At 41.8% G+C, this 18,274-nt stretch overlaps 1 protein-coding gene across 6 annotated transcripts in view; it reads right to left on the bottom strand.

Annotated features, from left to right (window-relative positions):
* Positions 1 to 11,762: 11,762 nt before the first annotated feature.
* Positions 11,763 to 18,274, bottom strand: part of chchd3a (coiled-coil-helix-coiled-coil-helix domain containing 3a) — a 62,505-nt gene continuing 55,993 nt past the window's right edge. For 5 of the 6 annotated variants that reach the window (XM_027272167.1, XM_027272169.1, XM_027272170.1 and 2 more), the window contains 2 exons: positions 16,351 to 16,486; positions 16,081 to 16,134 (listed from right to left, as the gene is read on the bottom strand). In XM_027272167.1, the coding sequence (XP_027127968.1) occupies positions 16,096 to 16,134; positions 16,351 to 16,486 (175 nt within the window). In that variant the 3' untranslated portion in view covers positions 16,081 to 16,095. Of the gene's footprint in view, positions 12,480 to 16,080; positions 16,135 to 16,350; positions 16,487 to 18,274 lie in introns of those variants that run through there. The other variant, XM_027272168.1, reaches the window with a different exon arrangement.

Below are 18,274 nucleotides of genomic sequence, written 5' to 3'. Positions count from 1 at the left end.
ATCTACTTTCAGCCCTGAGGTGGTTTCTTTTTCTTTTTCTTTTTACTTTTAAATGCATTTAATGTTTCCAGCACACATATTCAAAAGGTGGCTTATTAAAACAGCCGATGGACCATTTTGCATTTCTCTCGATAACAAAAATCTAAAAAGTGGGATCAGACCATAATGGTTGGAAACCCTGCTGGAGCCGGTGTATGTGGGATTGAAAAAGAAACAACAACCAAAAGAAGAAGAAGAAGAAGAAGGGGAAAAAAGCACAGGCCTCTGCAGCAATGACTGAAACATCAAAAAGACAACTTGAGATTGAAAATATTTTTGCACCTGCGCCCCCTTCTCACTCTTAAAGACAGACAGTGAGCAACACACTGACAGCAGCTTTTCAATTCCGCCTCCACAAGTGGTATGAGGAAGGGCGTCAGGAGTCACCACACAACTCTGTTCGGCCCTTTTTTTTAATAGTTTTTATTTGGCTTTGTTCCACGGTCCCACATCTCCACTTATTTGAAATTCCAAATGTAGGCACTTAAATCTCAAATCTTTTATTCATTGGTCTGATTGTGAAACACGTAGGTGGTTTGAAGTGCTTATGGTCACTTCCCAAACGGCATTTAGTGATTACAAAGCTACGAAACGAGAGTGGCTGCTTTCAATCAGGTAGCACGATTATTCAATAAATGCGTTTGCTCTTATTTACACGTCTAGGGCCGCATATATTCAACAGTTCTGACATTCTCACGTGTAAAAACAAACATACACACAGCCTAAGCTTATTCAGTCACGGTCACATGCATAAAATACATTGCTTATCGCAGCAAATTCAAAAATCCTGCAGCCTCTCCCTGACACAACTGCACACTTTCTCTCCATCACAAATACTCTCACAAACCTACCTGGAAAGAAGAAGAAAAAAAAACACATCACGACAGAGATGGCTTTGCAATGATGTATTAATAGCCAGTATGGAAAGTCAATAGACCTCATCCTCATCCTAATTCAATTCATAAACACACACTCACAAAATAGAGTACTCATCATTCTCAGTATTATGTTACAGGCCATAAAAAATGTGATGTGTAGTATTCATTCAATATGTTGTCATGGTGACTGCCTCCTGGCTGTCTGTATTAGCTATGGCAGGAAAATATGTCCTGCAGTTCAAATACAACCTACATTTTAGTTACACGTTTCATTATTTCCGTGCAGGGCAATCTAGAGAAAAATGGGAAGAGTCAAAAGGAGGCTTCAGGAGACGACGTAAGTAAGTTTGTGTGTGGCTTTACACATATGTTGCAACCACATATTTTATCCTGTGAGAAGAAAGAGATGCTCATAAATACTGTAGACCGCCCATAAAACATAAGCAGATCAAAAGGAACAAGAAGAGAAACAGATTGAGCAGCACAGGAGACAATAGTGCATCAATATATATTTATATGTTTTTTCAACTGTCACCACAAGTGGTTAAAATAAATCATGTCAGCAGCATAGCATAACATTTAATTTATTCTACAATAATGTGTATTGTCTGTTTCCTCCCGCATGGGATCCAAAGTCTAAATTTAGCAAATGATTGTGTCATAATACTGCAGAATAACATAGTTGAATAGTTGAGAGTGCACAAGACGATATTCCTATCCAAATGAAATAATTAGATTGGATGAAAACAGTGAAGGACCTTGGGCATTGCAGGAACACACTCTCTGATCATATTAAATTGAGAGAATAACAACGACTGATTAATGGTTTTCATTAAAGCGCTACACCCATTATACAGTAATTTTTCCTTTGAGAAAAAGATGTTTATTAGCCCGCAGCACATGCCATTAGTATAAGGTTCTCGTATCTTAAACAGGAAAATTCAATTGGTGATGCTGAACACAAGTAATAAGGAGCTGTATCTATGCTGATACGGATGCTACAGATAATACTGGTTCACCTCTGGACAGAAGAAGCTGTTATCCTCTGTGTCCTCTACAATTAACCCACAAATGCTTCAAGTGCAGTGCTAAGCACGGTATATCCTATAGTAATGAAACCTGCTGCCTCTGGCTCGGTGCGAGTATGGGTAAGAAACAATTCAAGTCATAAAATGATGGTCAGCTCAGTGTGTGTGTGTGTGTGTGTGTGTGTGTGTGTGTGTGTATGTGTGTGTGTGTTACGAACAACAATTCCATTTCGATCGCGATATTCAGTCAAAGTGCTGAGCTGACACAAGCCAAGATGCATCCTTTAGTGTCTATGGACCTGCTTCTATTACCTTCACTGCCACTTAAACACAATGAGCTCACCACATTGATAAGATATTACCCACCATCCCCTTGGGCTACCCAAACACAATACACACACACACACACACACACCTCCAGGGTTAAACTCCACAAAAAGCCTGATAAGCCAATGTCATTCACACAAAGCGTTAACACAGCACCATGTCGACTGCTCCATCAAAATCAATAACGGCCCTGGGGTGAGTGTTGTGGCCATGTTTAAGAGCAACGGCACAACACCAGGAGCAATAATAACCATGTTAATGAGCTCCAACAAAAGGTCAAGGCTAAACAAAAGAATTCCTCCTTATAAATATTTAAGTGTGATTAACATTAGCAGTCCTAATTAAGCCATCAGTCTTTGCCCCGTGAAAGGGCCTTTGATTAGTCAACACTCAGGATGCCTCACTCCACTGAAGAGCAACTCTGCACGGCCTGATGGGGAAGCTGTTGAGGAGGAGATGGCATGCTTATGGGCTGGGGGAAGAGAGGGTGGTGCTGTTTTTTTTTTTCCTCCCTTTTTTTAGCTAATAGTCGATTAAATGTGGATGACGGAATACATTTAGAAACTGATCTCAAAACAGCCTCATCTGAGTTAAAACAACACATCCTCTGGTAAAATATGCACAAAGATTATGAGGAAATGGATTGTATGGTAGTTGCTATTTTATCATTTCCTCATACGTTAAAGCAGAGTACTAAAGTTTATGGAGAAAAAGAGTGGAAAACACACTTTTTATACATTTTATGAAGACAGCGGTTGAAGTCAGTTTTGGGAGATGCAGGAACCCTGAGATCCTTTCATGTATGTTGCAGCAGGGGAAAATGTCATACCTCCAAATACCTGCCAAATTTCTTTTGCACAGTGAGCTCAGAGTCTATTTACCATCATATTAACAGATGTTAGTCGGTGGACACCACAGGGCCTCAGTGGTTGGCACTGTCACCTCACAGCATGATGGTCCACAGATCAAATCTGGGCTCCAGACTCCGCTGTGTAGAGTTTTGTATCTTTAGAGTTTTTGATTTCCTCTAACAGTCCAAAGTCATGTAGGTCAGATAAAGTGGAAAAGAGGTGAATGTTTTTTTTTCTTCCTACAGCTTTGCAAAAGAGTGGTGACAACTCTTGTCTGATGTGTTTCCTCTCCCAAAATATGATGGTATAGACTAACCCTGAAAAGAAATAAACAGGCAGACAATTTCAACAGGAAAACATGCCCCTCTCTAAGAGATCAGACAGAGATTTAAATATATACAAGCTTTGTAAAATAAGGTACAAAAATATAAATATGAAACTTTAAAAATGTAAAAAGTGAAAAGGGGAAAGTTATCTCAATTTAGTGACAGCTTAGAATTAAATAAGTAAAAGAAAATGCATTGTTGTGACACTGAAAGAGACCAAACCCAGACAGAGTGTGTGGGTGGGGCAGGGCTGCTACTATATTCTAATTTGTTGAGTTGATATAATCCTGCTAGAAAGTAGACCAGAATGTTGAGGTGGATTCATATTCATATTCAAAGTTCATTACTTCAGATCATTTCACATTTACAGTATATAATAATTTGAAAGCTGCCATCATGGTGTTCCAGATGGTTCCGTTCCAATGTATCTTTTGGATAGAGAGTTATATTCATTTGGGAAACCAGAAGCAATTTTGAAAATGTATGCCACCGCTACTAATGTACACACACACACAAACACACAACAATCGATACAACACCAAAGCTTCAATGTCAAATTACAATATTCCAAACACACAGATGGACTGGGTGTTGACCGTGTGTTGGTGTCCCTTGGGTTATACACAGATGTGTGTGTGTGTGTGTGCATTGTTGACGATGACTCCATGATGTCACCGGTCCCAATTTGACCGAGTCACAGACATCAAATGGAGATAATCATGTTTGAGTGTGTGTCTGCGCTGCAAATGCCTGGAGGCGCCTTACGCAAACCGTTGGGGACAATGAGGTCTCAAACGCAAAGCAGGCTCGCGTGTGTGTGTGTGTGTGTGTGTACTGTAGGTGAGTTTGTGTGTTTTAGTGTGCAATATCTCATGTTTGCCCTCCAGCTCTTTGCTTATAATGTAAGAGTGCATGTGAGCTATAGTCATATTGTAAATAATAAATAATGTGTGTCTCTGTATCTACCTTCTGTTGTACGGTACTTGTATTTGTATGAAAAGGTGTGTGTTTGTTTGTGTTTAACCTCAACTGTATATGTTTATGCACTGAAGCATCTCACATAACAATAAAAAGGACACTATAAAGTACATTTCACTGTGTGCATATGTTGGTCTCAGAATGGACAGCGTATATAAATGGGCACCGATCACCAAAGTGTATTGGGCTTGTGGAAAATATAACAACAGATATGCCCCCAGGCATCAGCTACACACCACGTCGCAGGCAAGCCGCAGCACAAGTTGTAAGAGTAAAGTAATTCAAATCCTCTTCTGAAGGATGAGAAAACATTTTTTACAGTTGTGGGGATTAGTATAAACTGGTTTCTCGCAGGTCACGGGTGGATAGGCTTATTCGGGGCCATGTAACAGGTTTAGTAGCCACTGGCTTATGGCATAGTCATACGCTTCTTCAGCATGTAGGGAGCATCTAACCTTCACATGAGAGTATTGCTTCTGGACATCTTGGTTAGGCCACTGAGACTTTGTGCACATGAAAGTGCTTTTTTCTAGCAGTTGGGATTTTCTTTACAAAAAGTACCAAGGTTATATCATACTAAAACTTTATGGTGTTTTGGTCATTGCTGTACCATGTAGGGTTAACTGTTGTTAGAATTTAGACCATGAGGTTAGAGATTTAGCTATTTGCTATTAAAATACTGTGTTTAAAGATACATGGGGCAGCATGTTGGTGTAGTGGTTACCATAGCAAGAAGGTTCCTGGTTTAAATCTCGGCTCGGGCTTTTCTGTGTGGAGTTTGCATGGACTCTCTCCGGTTTCTCCAGCTTCCTCCCACGGTCCAAAGACACGCACTTAATAGGTTAATTGGTGACTCTAAATTGGCCGTAGGTGTGAATGTGAGTGTGAATGGTTTTTGGTCTCCATGTGTCCTGTGATGAATTAACAACCCAAAGCCAGCTGGGATAGGCTCCAGGCCCACTGTGACCCTGATGAGGATGAGGTTACAGATAATGCATGGATGGATGGATGGACTTGTTACCTTAGAATGAACCCTTAATATTTAGAGATGCTGTGGGTCTTCTTCCACAAGCCCGCCATGTTGAACAGCCAACTAAATGCTGGCCCTAGATTGGTTCTTGTGGATTTTTTTTTTGCATGTTTCATAGTCACTGTAGTTTCTTCATCGTGCTAGGAAAGAGAGGGAGCGAGCAAACAGTTTGAGGTGAGGTGACACTAATATAGACAACATCCAAACAGGACAGAAGTCAGGGTGGATGTATGGTGTCAGGAAGATTGTTCGTACCCCATTCTTCTTATTATTTTTCAAAGCATGTCCTTAATCGTTCCTAAACCTCAACCAAGTGTTTATTATTGTCGCCATGACACCGATGTACCCCCAAAGCTACCAGCACATTAGTCCTGTATCGCCATGATAGTGACCGGATTTTCAATCCCACCGTTATTTCATGATGGTTTACCTCCAATGCAGTGACCACATTATCACTACTGCAATATTAAATCAGGTCAGGACACTGTAGCATCATGGAAAAACTAGCAGTATATTGTAATACAATACAATGAGTAATGGCTACTATTATGCAGCTGCACAATTTCCATGGGGAAATAGCACAGGAACATTTAAACATGATTTATTAACTGCACTGCTCTAAAAGGAAAATCCAAACAACCAGCTCCAATTACTCCTTGTAGTTAAAAAGGCATCACAATAGAAAAACCTGAAAAATGTACCAGAGAAAAGAAAATGGAGAATTTCTTTTGTGCACTAAAAAAAGTATAAAATGTCAAACAGAAACAAACACAAAGTTTCCACTGTCAGCGACCAAGTTTTTTTTTTTTCTCATTACAGAACTTCAATCTTATTGTTTTTCTGACTTCAGCCTTCCAGCAAGCCAATTTCTATAGTCGTTCAGCCCAGAAAAGAGCAAGAGAAAGATTTGTTGCAATATGGAGAGTCTTGTCACTCTCGAGAACACAGACACACTTTAAACCTGCAATCTGTTACTTTTCCACCATTAAAAACTAAAGTCTGGAGAGCTTTTATTGTGACTTTGGGAAGATATTTCATTTCTCTTGCAGTAAAAATATCATCTGACCAGATATGATAACTTATGCGAAATGGACTGGCTTCAAAAATGTCTATGTCAATAGCTTGAAAACAAACTAAATATGAAAGATGAGGGATTACAAGATTATTTAAATGGATTGAGTTTCCTTATACCAGGATTTCTATTTTTCCAGCCACTGAGATAATCAATCACAACACCGTGCACTTTTTTATTTCTTATAAATGTTTTATAAATTGTTTTCCATTTGGCTTCCTGCGTGGTCATAAAACACACGAGGAACAAAACTTTCAGTGAACTTTTTACATTAACGGATAGTTTGATTGCTTTAGGTTTGTGGATGTGGTGTGTTTGTGGTCTTCAAGGTCATCTTCCTCCCCTGGTGGTCCTACTGTTTCCTCAGCGCAGCAGCTCAGGGCCTCATTACTGCTCACTTTATCTCTGGAGGGAGGCTGAGGGTCAAAGCCAAGCTCTCACTCACCGCCTCCATCTAACTTCATACACACATAGCCGCACACATACACTTGCAGGGCCATGATCTGCAATACCACCATCAGATCTTTCATGGTATAGATCAAGCATGTTTTGCTACACTCTTTCCCCACATTTCATTTTTTATCTCACAACTCTTCCTTGCCTTTCCTTTGCCCGCATTTCTTTCACTTACGCAACGTGTAGTTCTGTATCTCCATAGTTTTTCCACACCAGGACAGCCTGTGATTTATACATAATTAAAGCTCGTTTAACTGGCATAGTGTACTTGTTGTCCTCATAACAGAAGTGTTGTTAATTAAAAAAGCTGTTGCAGGGTCAAATTAACCTCTGGCGAGGAGAGAAGCACTTAAACTTATGCAATCTGTTTTTTTTCATTGATATATGATGTTCATATTAGTACAGCAGTGTGTATTGGAGAGGGATAGACAGATTTTTGTTTCCATCCATTTTAATATTTCAGCATTAACTTATTGGCTATCCACTTTCCATCCGTAGGCTACATAGGCACACAGGAGCAGTGATCATTTAAGTCAATCGGGCAGATCAACATTTGGGGAAATACACTTATTTGCCTTCTTTCTAAGAGTTAGATGAGAAGATTGAAACCACAGTTAGCCCGTCTTTGTCCAAAGTTAATACAACTTTCAGTTTTACAGTGTGCTGGATTATTTCTTGGCTGGAGTGCCAACATGCACAGAAGTTAGGAAACAGTAAGAGGTGCTGGTAGGTTGTTTCCTTCGGACAGAGCAAGGATCTATCTGTTCACCCCTGTCTCCAGTCTGTAATCTAAGATAGCAAAACTAACGTATTGATCTGATCTTATATAACTCTCTGTAGGAAACCAAATAAGTGGAAATATCGAAAAAAAAAAACTGACTTTGGTCCAATAACCATGAAAGTTTGACACGGTCCATTGAGACTTCCTCTGCTACCAAGCAGCTCTGCCTCCAAAAAGTGTTTGCATGACCAAAACTTCAGCCTGCCAAAATAAAAAATAAAAAAAATACAGGAAGGTAGCAGCAATTTATAACACTGAGCCAATAACTCACTCCCCCAGCAGCAGAATTTCTAGCTGGAATGAAACAGCCTTTTATAGTGCCAAGCAGAGAGAGACACCAGCATAGACTTAGAGAAAATAAGAGAAGCAGTGCAGACTAAAACAAAAAAAAAAAGTACAAATAAATAACAGCAAGAGAGAATAGCAGAGAGGAGTGTGAAGGAGAGAGAGCTTCATAAATTGTAGCCCCGTGCAGGGCTGCAGGGAGGGTGAGCAGCCTGATGAATAGAGCCATCAGCCTAAGCAGAGGCTACAGAGCAGCCTGCCATCTGCCTGCCCATTACTAGAATAGAGTGTATGACGGTCTGCTCTCATCTGCAGGCCCCACTGGCATCGCTGGCAACCAAGAACATTTCTATATATGTGTGTGTGTGTACGTCTCCAAACGGGACGAGATGTCCTTGCCTAGACAGAATCATAACCACATTTCCGTAGTGTCTTCCGTTCTGTTTTTAATTTGTGTGGGTGAATGCATTTGTCAGGCGCTTGTATCTATTTGAAGCATATTGTGTCAAACTCAAACTGTCTGTGTGTGTGTGTGTGTGTGTGTCGACAGAAAAGGAGGCGAGGGTGGCCCTCAGAGAAGAGTTACAGCAGCGTGGCAGACGCTTCACACCTCATTGGCAAGGAAGGAGAGCCAATCACCGCCAGCAGATCCGCCCCTCAGGCTGCCGGTCTATTCCTCAGTATCCTTGATGAGTTACAGAAAGGAAGAAAGAAAGAAAGAGAAAGAGAGAGAGAAAGTATTGGGGAAAAGTAAGAAAAAGGCGAGAGGGAGAGTTAGACAGAACAAAAGAACAAAACAGGAGAGTAAATGCAAACACAAGAATGGGGATGGATTGTGTGGAGAGAGACACTAAAAGGCACAAAGAGACGCACAGATGGATAAGAGCTGCTGAAGAGGGAGTGTGGGGGGAAAACTTTAAAGGGAAAAGCTATTTTTTTTTTCTTCAGAGAAGGTCATTAAATCAAATGTGATTAGTCATCATGGTGGAGGATATTTTCTTTTGTATCGCAGAGTTGAGTGCATTCTTTTTCTGAGTCACTTTCTTTAGAGGAACTGAGGCAATATAGGGGCTGAAATATCATAAAAGCACTGAAATGAAATTGTAGCGTTATCCTAATCTCTTTATACAGGCCAATACAGGAACTGGTGTCGGCGGCAGTGACAAAGTCTCAGTGTTTATACAGAGACAGATGGTGCAGAGCACTTATAGAGACAGCGAAAGCCATACTGACAGAAGCTGATACAAATAACCATCGAAATGGCATACAGTATGGGTAGAAGTGCAGTTTGAAATGTCTTGCACATTAAGGACGCCTACAATACGAGATGAGGATAATTACCATGAGGAATAGCGTGAAATCGTTTATAGCATCACAGAATAGTAACATATTACAGCATTACTTCCAGAGGCCTTAATTGACAATGCAGTGCAGATCCTTTAAAATCATGCCTGCGTGTGACAATATTGTGAAAGTAGTCAAGAAAAAACATGTATTTTCCTCTGTAATGCTTTTTATTTAAACATTTTTGTAGTGAACTTGTTTTCTCTGCAGTCATGAGTTCTTCCGCCTTTGTTAAAGCATTGAGCGAGGTCTCGTGCACAGGAAGTCACAGGTAATGTTACCAACCTTTTCAGGCTTCGTTGTAGCCATCAAGATGGACACCGATATCATCCCGTTAATGAGATTAGTTGGCTGAACTTTAACCGCACTCCTCTTTCTGGTGAGCGGAAGTGGTTTCCATCACTGCAGATTTTCTCTCGGGACGGGGCGTAACACTTCCAACCTGTCGACCTACACGTGTACGTCTATCTACCAAAATAAAAGAATTTTCATTTTAGAAGAAAGTTGGTCCGAGAAAATCATGCAGACTTTTTAAGTTGGTAAATGTGTGATCTTCAGAGGTCACACTTTTGATTAATAAGATTTTGTGTTCTTTTTATAACCTTGTTTTTTTTTTTAATTTACGCCTCAACATTCTATGAAAAAAAAAAAACTGATTTACCTTCAGATGTAATACCTGTATTTCAAAATTTCTTCTCCTCGCTCACCGCTGCCTCCACCACGTCGACCCCGTCCCCGCAGCCATCGGCCTTCGAGATCTCCGACACAATTTGAACACCGCCTGTTGTCAATTCAAGCGTTTTGGAACAGCTTAGTGCTCAAGGACATCTCAGCTACCGTTGGTGGAGTCTCACAGAGATGGGAATTTTTTAATTTTTTTATTTGATCTGTTCAGCTCTGTTATTTTAAACACGTTATGAAAAAAAGAAAAGAAAAAAAACTTATATTAAAATCTCATTACCACCTGACAAATGGAAGATTTCAAGAGTGGCTTCAGGAGGTGTGTATACTGTATAAATTCCTAGCTAATTTAACACTACATTAACTTTGAATTGCATTATACCCTTCCATAATATACTTTTCTTCTGGAAACACTTCAAACTCAAAGCTCTTGCCTGGGCAGCCCTCCATCTACATGTACGAGCTATCGTTGAACTTTAGAAAAAAGGTTGCTGAGGTCGTGGATGAGGCCTTGAAAAGGAAAAGGTAAGCTCCGTGTTTGGATCTCATGATTCTCTAATCATCCTTTAACTATGTTAGACAGGATATAATCTTATTATAGACAGAATACGCCGTTAAATCACTTATCTTGGCTCGGAGGTACTGGGTCAGATAGAGGGAGTCATACAGCTTGTGTCAGTCACAGAGGGGAAAAACAAGTGGGGCGAAAAAAAGAAGGAAAGAAAATAGCCTTGATGTGCTCTGTAGAGAAACACCTGCCATGAACTCCAATACCCATTATTCCCAACCTTTAGAAAACCCCTCACACACACCACCCACTGTATAATAGAAGTCAACCCCTCACCCCTTCGAGACTCCAAAAGTCAAAAAGCAAAAGGACAGCTGACTGACAGACAGAGGGGGATTAGTCACAATGAATCACATGCTTGCACGCACACACACACACACACAACCACACACCCTTCCTCTCTCACTCCGTCCACCACACACTCTTCTTCCGATGCAGAATTAAGATAACGTCTCCTCTGCGATCACCTGCCTCCACATCAAACCCAGACCGTGTCCCCTCCGACGTCCACTTACACACACTGTTACTGCATAAAAAGTGGATGGATGGCTGCATAACTACCCCACACACACACACACACACACACACACACACACACACACACAGTGTCTGTCTATCCAGTTAAACCGAACCCAGAGAGTCTGGCAGAGTGCAGACAGCGTAGAGAAGCCGTCTCCTCCAAGGCGACATTAGCTTGGGAGACTGAGCAGAGAAGAAATACACTCCAAGAAAAGGAAGAAGAGTCGAGGAAGAAAGGCAGAAAAGAAGTAGATAAGTAAAAGGGAAAGAGGGACAGTCAGAGGATAAGAAAGAGGTAGAACTCACTGTGGAGTCACACAGCAGAGCTATATAAAGAAAGACGGATAAAGAAACAGAGAGAAAGATAGATGATGAACCATAACATCTGGGACGAATATTTCCCCCCTGCGTTTCAGTCCCCGTCTCTTGGGCTCATTCACTCCGTTTGGCAAAATGTCGTCGTGACAACATGAGGACCATATCCATCAAAGATGTACAATGTTTGCTATAATTAGCATAAAGCACATACACGCACAGAACAAACGCATACTCTTGAGACGGAGACCACTGAATATTTATGGAGAAGAAGTTCAACAATAGTTCCTGCATCGTCTTTTATTTCCTGTGATCAGACATTGTTACAAGTGTTGGTCAGGATGAACACTCGACACGCACATCGTTACATTATTAACATAACACAAATTCACACAAACGGATGCAAAGAAGAAACAGATGTGTACATGTGTTTTTTTTGTGTACAGGATTGTGCATTAGGAGCAGTGATTTATGGACAACAAAATAGGACTGACTTTTATTCATAAAAATAGACTTTTATTTTTTACTAACAGTGCTGCACTGAGGGGGGTTGGGTCCAAGCGGCCTGTGACAGAGGTAACTTGCTTTCTCGTGGTTGTACCGGTACATTTTTACTGGCCTACTAGCGGGCCAAGCTCAGGCCTGGTGGGTCCCGTCGGCCCCGTGCTGTCGCTCCAAAATGGCACAGTGTCACTCCCTACATACTCACGGGAGAGATAGACGAAAGGTAAGAGAGGTGGGGAAAGAGGTAAGGATCTAAGGGGAAGGGTGTCTATTTCTCTCTCAGGGTGCTGTGTTCGGTGCCTGTAGTCTGGTTCGGTTTGGTTCACCACAGGGTTTTGAGTGTATGTGTCTTGGTGCTGACTCATTCCTCACTTCCTCCGCTCCGGTTTTGGTCTGTCTGTCAGTCGGTCGATAATAAGTAATCCCACACCATAAACTCTTCATTGCTCCCTCTTTCTCTTTCTCTCTCGTCCTTAACCCCCGGGCCTCAACTTGCTCTGCAGACAAAAAACAAAACAAAACAAAACAAAACAAACCAAAAAAAAAAAAAACAGAGAGAGAAGAGAACATTAAAAAGATGGAGAGGCGAATAAAAAACAAATTCTAAATAGACAAACAAACAGCAGAGAAAGATATTATGTCACACAGGATAGACAAGACAGAGAGAGGAAGGCCTGAGAGTACAATAAAAAGGGAGGAGGATGGAGTGAGTTGGACCTGAGGGCAGTGGAATCTATGTTAGCGATAAGTGCAACCACAAATCCCCAGCACTCCCTGTCAATAACCATTTGAACTGGTCTATTGCAGCTGATACCACAGGATGAAAACTGCCTAAGAGGAGAGTGAAAGAAGAAAAGAAACAAGGAACATAAGGAAGGGAATTAGGGCGACTGAAAGCAAGCAAGATAAAAAACAACTTCTTCTCACTGACCAACTTAATAACGGTGTTGTGGACGAGGTTCGTTCGTGTCAGTAACATTTCATCCCTGCAGAGGATTCAGAGTTTATTCTGTGCGTTATTGATCCGCGCACGGAATGATTATTGACAAAGGTCTGCCAAACAGTCTGCTACTGTAAAGCCCGGGTTATGACAAGGCGCTGACTTTGAAGAATTCACTCGGAGGATGATTCCAGTTTATCTGAGCCTTACTTTAAAGGTCTGTCCATCATTTCTATTGGTTATGATAACAGTGTATGTACAGCACCAAACAAGCAACAGACATTAGTGATTCTACTGCATTAAATTTGTCCCGCCGCACTTGCCGTATTACCTTATTGTAACTGACATTTCAGGTTTTAGGTTTGGTTTATACTTCCAAGTAACTAGTTTACAACTTGATTCGGATTTCTCAGATCTACAGATGCCCAACTGATCCCCTATTTTAAAAACATGAAGTCAGAGATTGCTGTGACACTAAAAAACAGTTTCTGGGGCTGTGACTGAATGAACGTACAAGTGTGACACATGGTGCCTGATTGCAAACGCCTCGTCTCCTAGCGTGAAGGAGAAACTCCGTTTTGCTGGGACAAATGTTCGCCTCTGGTTTAAAACACAGGGCAGATGAAACAATGGTGAAGGTTTCATCTATGTTGTGGTTTGCGCTTGTCAGTCTTGACCGTCAACGAACTGTAAAAAATCACTGCAGCATCACGCTGCAACTAAACTTTTCGGAGCTGAGTGATCCCGTAGAAATCCACCTCTGAGCTGCGTCTATGAACTCTCCTTCACTGGCAGAGTGAGTCTGGAGGGCAATACGAGGCACAGTCCAGGAGCTGAAACAATGATCTGAAACTCGCTATAAAAGCTGTAAAGCCCAGGGGGGGGGCTGCGGATCGAGGTGATAATTCTCTGTAGGTTCAAGCACTACCAGTGACCCCTTTCACACTGTTACATTGTTTTCACATTTATCGATCATAGCCATTTTGGGGGACACGCGCAGTGCATGTTAAGTGACAAACGCTGAATATTATATTTGTGCATAAGAAAGCTCAGCTAAGTGTGGCTAACCTGGGTGTTTATTTAACACCTCTATGCGTGTCTAATTACTTCTGTTTTTTTATATTGATGTGTTCAATTAACACATCAAAAGATCAGACATCAAAAAATAATAATAATTTAATGGTCAAACTAGTTCATTACAAGTTAAAAATGTATTTTTTTTATAAAGTTTTGATTGACATGTCAATATCAAAGATGATGTTAGAAGAGCCAGCTCCTTTTTTTTCTCCAGCCTGATTCTTGCAAACATAACACCCGCTGAAACCACAAACAGAGATCTAGCTTGGCCCTTTGAGAGTAAAAGTGAGATGGAAGGGTCAGTCTAAAAAAAAAAAAAATGAAGTGGAGAAAGAAGAGATAGGGAGCAAGAGGCGGCCATGCGGCGAGAATATAGAATGAGGAGGCGAGCAGTGGATGGAGAGATCGGCCTCCATGATAAACTCTTTTTTTTTTATAGAGGGAGAGAGAAAGAGACTTTATCTGTCCTTCGACTGCCTCTTCCTCACGGTTTGCTATCTGGACTTGTTAAGTGCCGAATGCATTAGAAATGTGACTAGGGATGAAGGGATTGCGGATGGAGGGAGTGAAGGAGAAATGGTGGCAGGGGCAGAGAGGCCACAAAAGAGAGTGAAAGTGGGTCTAAATGTTATCACTGACCGCGGCGATAAGAACGCTAATTATCAGTGACAAAGGCCGGGCTGCTGACAACGGCTTGGTCTCGGCTCACTCCAGTTGAGGGGTCTATATTGTAAAAACTGAGATTTGGAAGGGGGATTTAGGATTTTTATCCTCAGTGAGATGGCGTCGTGGACATTCCTATTATATCCCCACAGCGCTGCAGTTCTTAGTGGACGGATGAAGAAGGGGAACGAGATTTTGCTTGTTTGAAAACTGTCTGAGAAATGCTATCGAGCATCTTCGACCGAAAGGGCAAGGAGATGAGAGACGGCCTGTTTAGAGGGCACGTTTGGTTGTTCTGACCTCCAGAGGTCAAAGTCACGTCCTTTGACATTTGTTCTCGATTGCGGCTTCCTGCTCGGCTCCGATAAAGCTGTGTAAACATCCTAATCACGAAGCAGCATCAGCTCATATCAATCCTACTTCATTCCTTCCCCTCTGTGTAATTCTGCATATTATTCCTTTAAAGCCTTATCACAGAACTGTTTTAATAATGACTTTAAAAGCAAGTCTTAGACAGATAAGCGCAGACGAACAGTGAGTGTGCCGTGATTGCCGCGGGGTGATAAACACAAGCGGATTACCATATCGTCTCAGGCTTGCTTGCAAACAATTTACAACATCATAACAGCATCCGGCCTGTGAACGCACCCTCGTTGAATCTTGACGAGGATACAGGTATCTTTCTTAAAAAATGTACACGCACACAAACACGCACGCACTCGATGAATAAAACATTGTGTAATTTACATGATGTATAGCTTAAAAATCTGCCAGCATCTGACTTTGAGATCTAATACTAATACTCACGAGAGTGAGCGAGAGACGCAAAACTCACTTTTCCTCATTTCCGGGCAAAACAATGCAATTGTAAGGAAAAAAAATCTAATAGAAAAAGCGCCGTGAATATAAATTGAGCCTCGTTGGGGGCGAATGGAAGTTACATACTGCAAAGTGAGAGAGAGGGGGGGGGAATCAAGTTAATATCAACCTGAGTGACATTACTATTACCATACAGTGTGAGAGAGGACAGTGGTATCCAAATAGCAGCGGCCACTCCCTTTGGTCTTATTACATTAAAAAACACACACAGAGACAGCCGGGGGGGAACGCCTGTGTCAGCAGGTATTATGGAAATAGATCGTAAGGTTTAAACTGGCTATTTAGAGGGGGCTTTATTCAGGCGCCAGTAACCCAGTGGAAATGATATTCTCCTGTCTAAAAGCAAGGAGCCAGCGCGTGTAAATGGATGCTAGTGGGCATGTGTGTGTACATTATATTAATTCATTTAGACATTTAAAAAGGGATATCGGCTCTACTGTAGCAACCTTACACATCTATGTGCCCGATGACGTATGCTGGAGCTAACACACACACACACACATGGGACTACTTTGTAATACACACATCAATTCAACTGAAAGCTACACTACAACTTACATATCATCTGTCCATGAGGGTTCATGCTTCTCATTCTTTTTAGAGGGGGAAAAAATGAGTGTATTTTATAAGTATTTTCCTCACATGCAAGAACGTGATTGCGCACAATTAAGCGCTCATTAATTTCACTTAACAAGCGTGCAGCAGACATGCCGTATGCATAACGTTCATATGCAAAACGATGCTAGTAACAGGTGTGGCAGATTATGTCCAAATGACATGACATTTAGCTTAGTGTGGTAGATACGCACCTGTTTGGCGTTGTTGACACACTGGAGGTAAAGGGCTGCTATGTTGGAGCAGTTCAGGGTTTTTCCGACGTTCTCTTTGTAGCATGCCAGGATCTGGCCCTGCAGGTCGGCGCACAAGGGATACATCTCATACCGCCTGCGGGGGTGAGAGAAACAGTGTGAAAATGGAGGAGATACAGTGTAAGAGAGGACAAGAGGATGAGGGCGTGATGAACAGTGTGAGTTAAACGGAAGGGATAAAAGTGTAAGACGAGAGGACAGAGTGATGAATGTGTGAGGGAGAAAAGAGTCAAAGGTGGACGGACAATGAAGAGAAAATGGTAAATGCATAAATATGGGCACTGACAAAATGAGAATGAGAAGTGAAGAGGAATAAAGACATGTTGTTGGTTTGGAAAATGAGTAAATCGATCGGTCATTTTTATCTCAGGAGAGCTCATGGCACTGAGTGATACTGCGGTCGACAGTGTGTGTGTGTGTGCGCACCCATTCCCTTTTCTATTACTACTGGAGTCCAAAATACCTGAAGCAAAAATCAACAATACTGTATCTGCTGCAAGGAAGGTCAAAGGTCAACACAGCCTCCTACAACCTGCTGTGACGACCATGCCGATCTGTGCATTACAACAACATCGACACAGACGCCAGTGGGTTTTCTAAAAACGAAGAATAAGAGGTGTCAACAGTCGCTTTGTCCCCTTTGAAAAGGGAGATTCGTCCGTGCCATGGGACTTAATGGAAGACAAGCAAACTTAGCCAATCAATGTGTGATGCAGACAAAACGAGAAAAGGGCATTGGTTCAATCTAGACAAGCAATAAGGCGTACTTGTTATCATGTGATGATGATAATGATGATGAGGTTAAAATTACGGGCAGCTAAGTATACCTTTATGGTAAATTAGCCCTAGTTCTTATGTGTTACCACTAAGAACACTTTTAAAAAAAGACCTCAAGGAAGAGTGTATTGATCCTTCCACTGGGCGCCAGTGAATCCATCCATTGATGCAGGAAGGCTCCCTGAGAGTGTCAACCATTAAATACTGGGTAGCTGTCACCTTGGGCTGGTCTAAATAGCAAATTCAATCTTTTAGCAACCAAGAGGAGGTTGTTGTTGTAGATTGTGAATGCTAATACCTCTGGTTATAGGACACGCATCACTAGCTTTGCACACTCGAGACTGTCCTTGAGGTCTGCACCCAGCTTTAGTGCTGCAGTCTTAACTGGCATGATCCAGATGCTAGCACTTCTAATGGTGGATGCTACTGCTAAACTCCAGTGCATTTCATCGGGACTCTTCCATTAGGAGTTGGATCCTTCAGCCAATCTAAGTGGTGGGATGTATCACGAGCCCCGGTGCCGTTAACTGCTTTTGTCTGTCTCTTCACACACCCCATAAAAATCTATAATGATGACACGTGCACATGCTAGGGCTATTATGTTAATGGTTGTGTCATCGTTTTGTTCACACCAGTGCTCAGGACACTCCATCTGCCTCACTAAACGCCTTGCGCGAGTGTGAAGAGAAAGGGATTTTGCCCGTCAGCAACTCTGGCGTTCTCAGAGGAATATTGGGGGTGAAGCCGAGCCCCTGTAGTCAGAATCAGATGTTTGATCTGCCCCCTGGAGTGAGAAATTACCCCCCTATGGTTGGATCCAAAGCAGGGGGATTGGTGGCATGGGTCATTACCCGGGGTGAGATGCAGCAGGAAGCTGGCGCGGTGGAGATTTGTGCATCAACACATGGTCATATTTGTTAGGGAGGCCCGGAAAAAATCTATAGTCCTTGTAAGTGCAGGTCATTGACAATTTGTGACAACATGAGAGGTGCTCTCCACACCTTCAACAACTTCGACAGGAGTGTGATCAATCAATACACTTCATCATTCGCAATCCAATGTAGTGCTCAAACGAGAGAAATATTCT

This window comes from Larimichthys crocea, chromosome XX, assembly GCF_000972845.2.
Source record: "Larimichthys crocea isolate SSNF chromosome XX, L_crocea_2.0, whole genome shotgun sequence".
Lineage (NCBI taxonomy): Eukaryota > Metazoa > Chordata > Actinopteri > Sciaenidae > Larimichthys > Larimichthys crocea.
The sequence above is the reverse complement of the archived record's forward strand: the minus strand, read 5'-3'. Positions and strand labels throughout refer to the sequence as shown.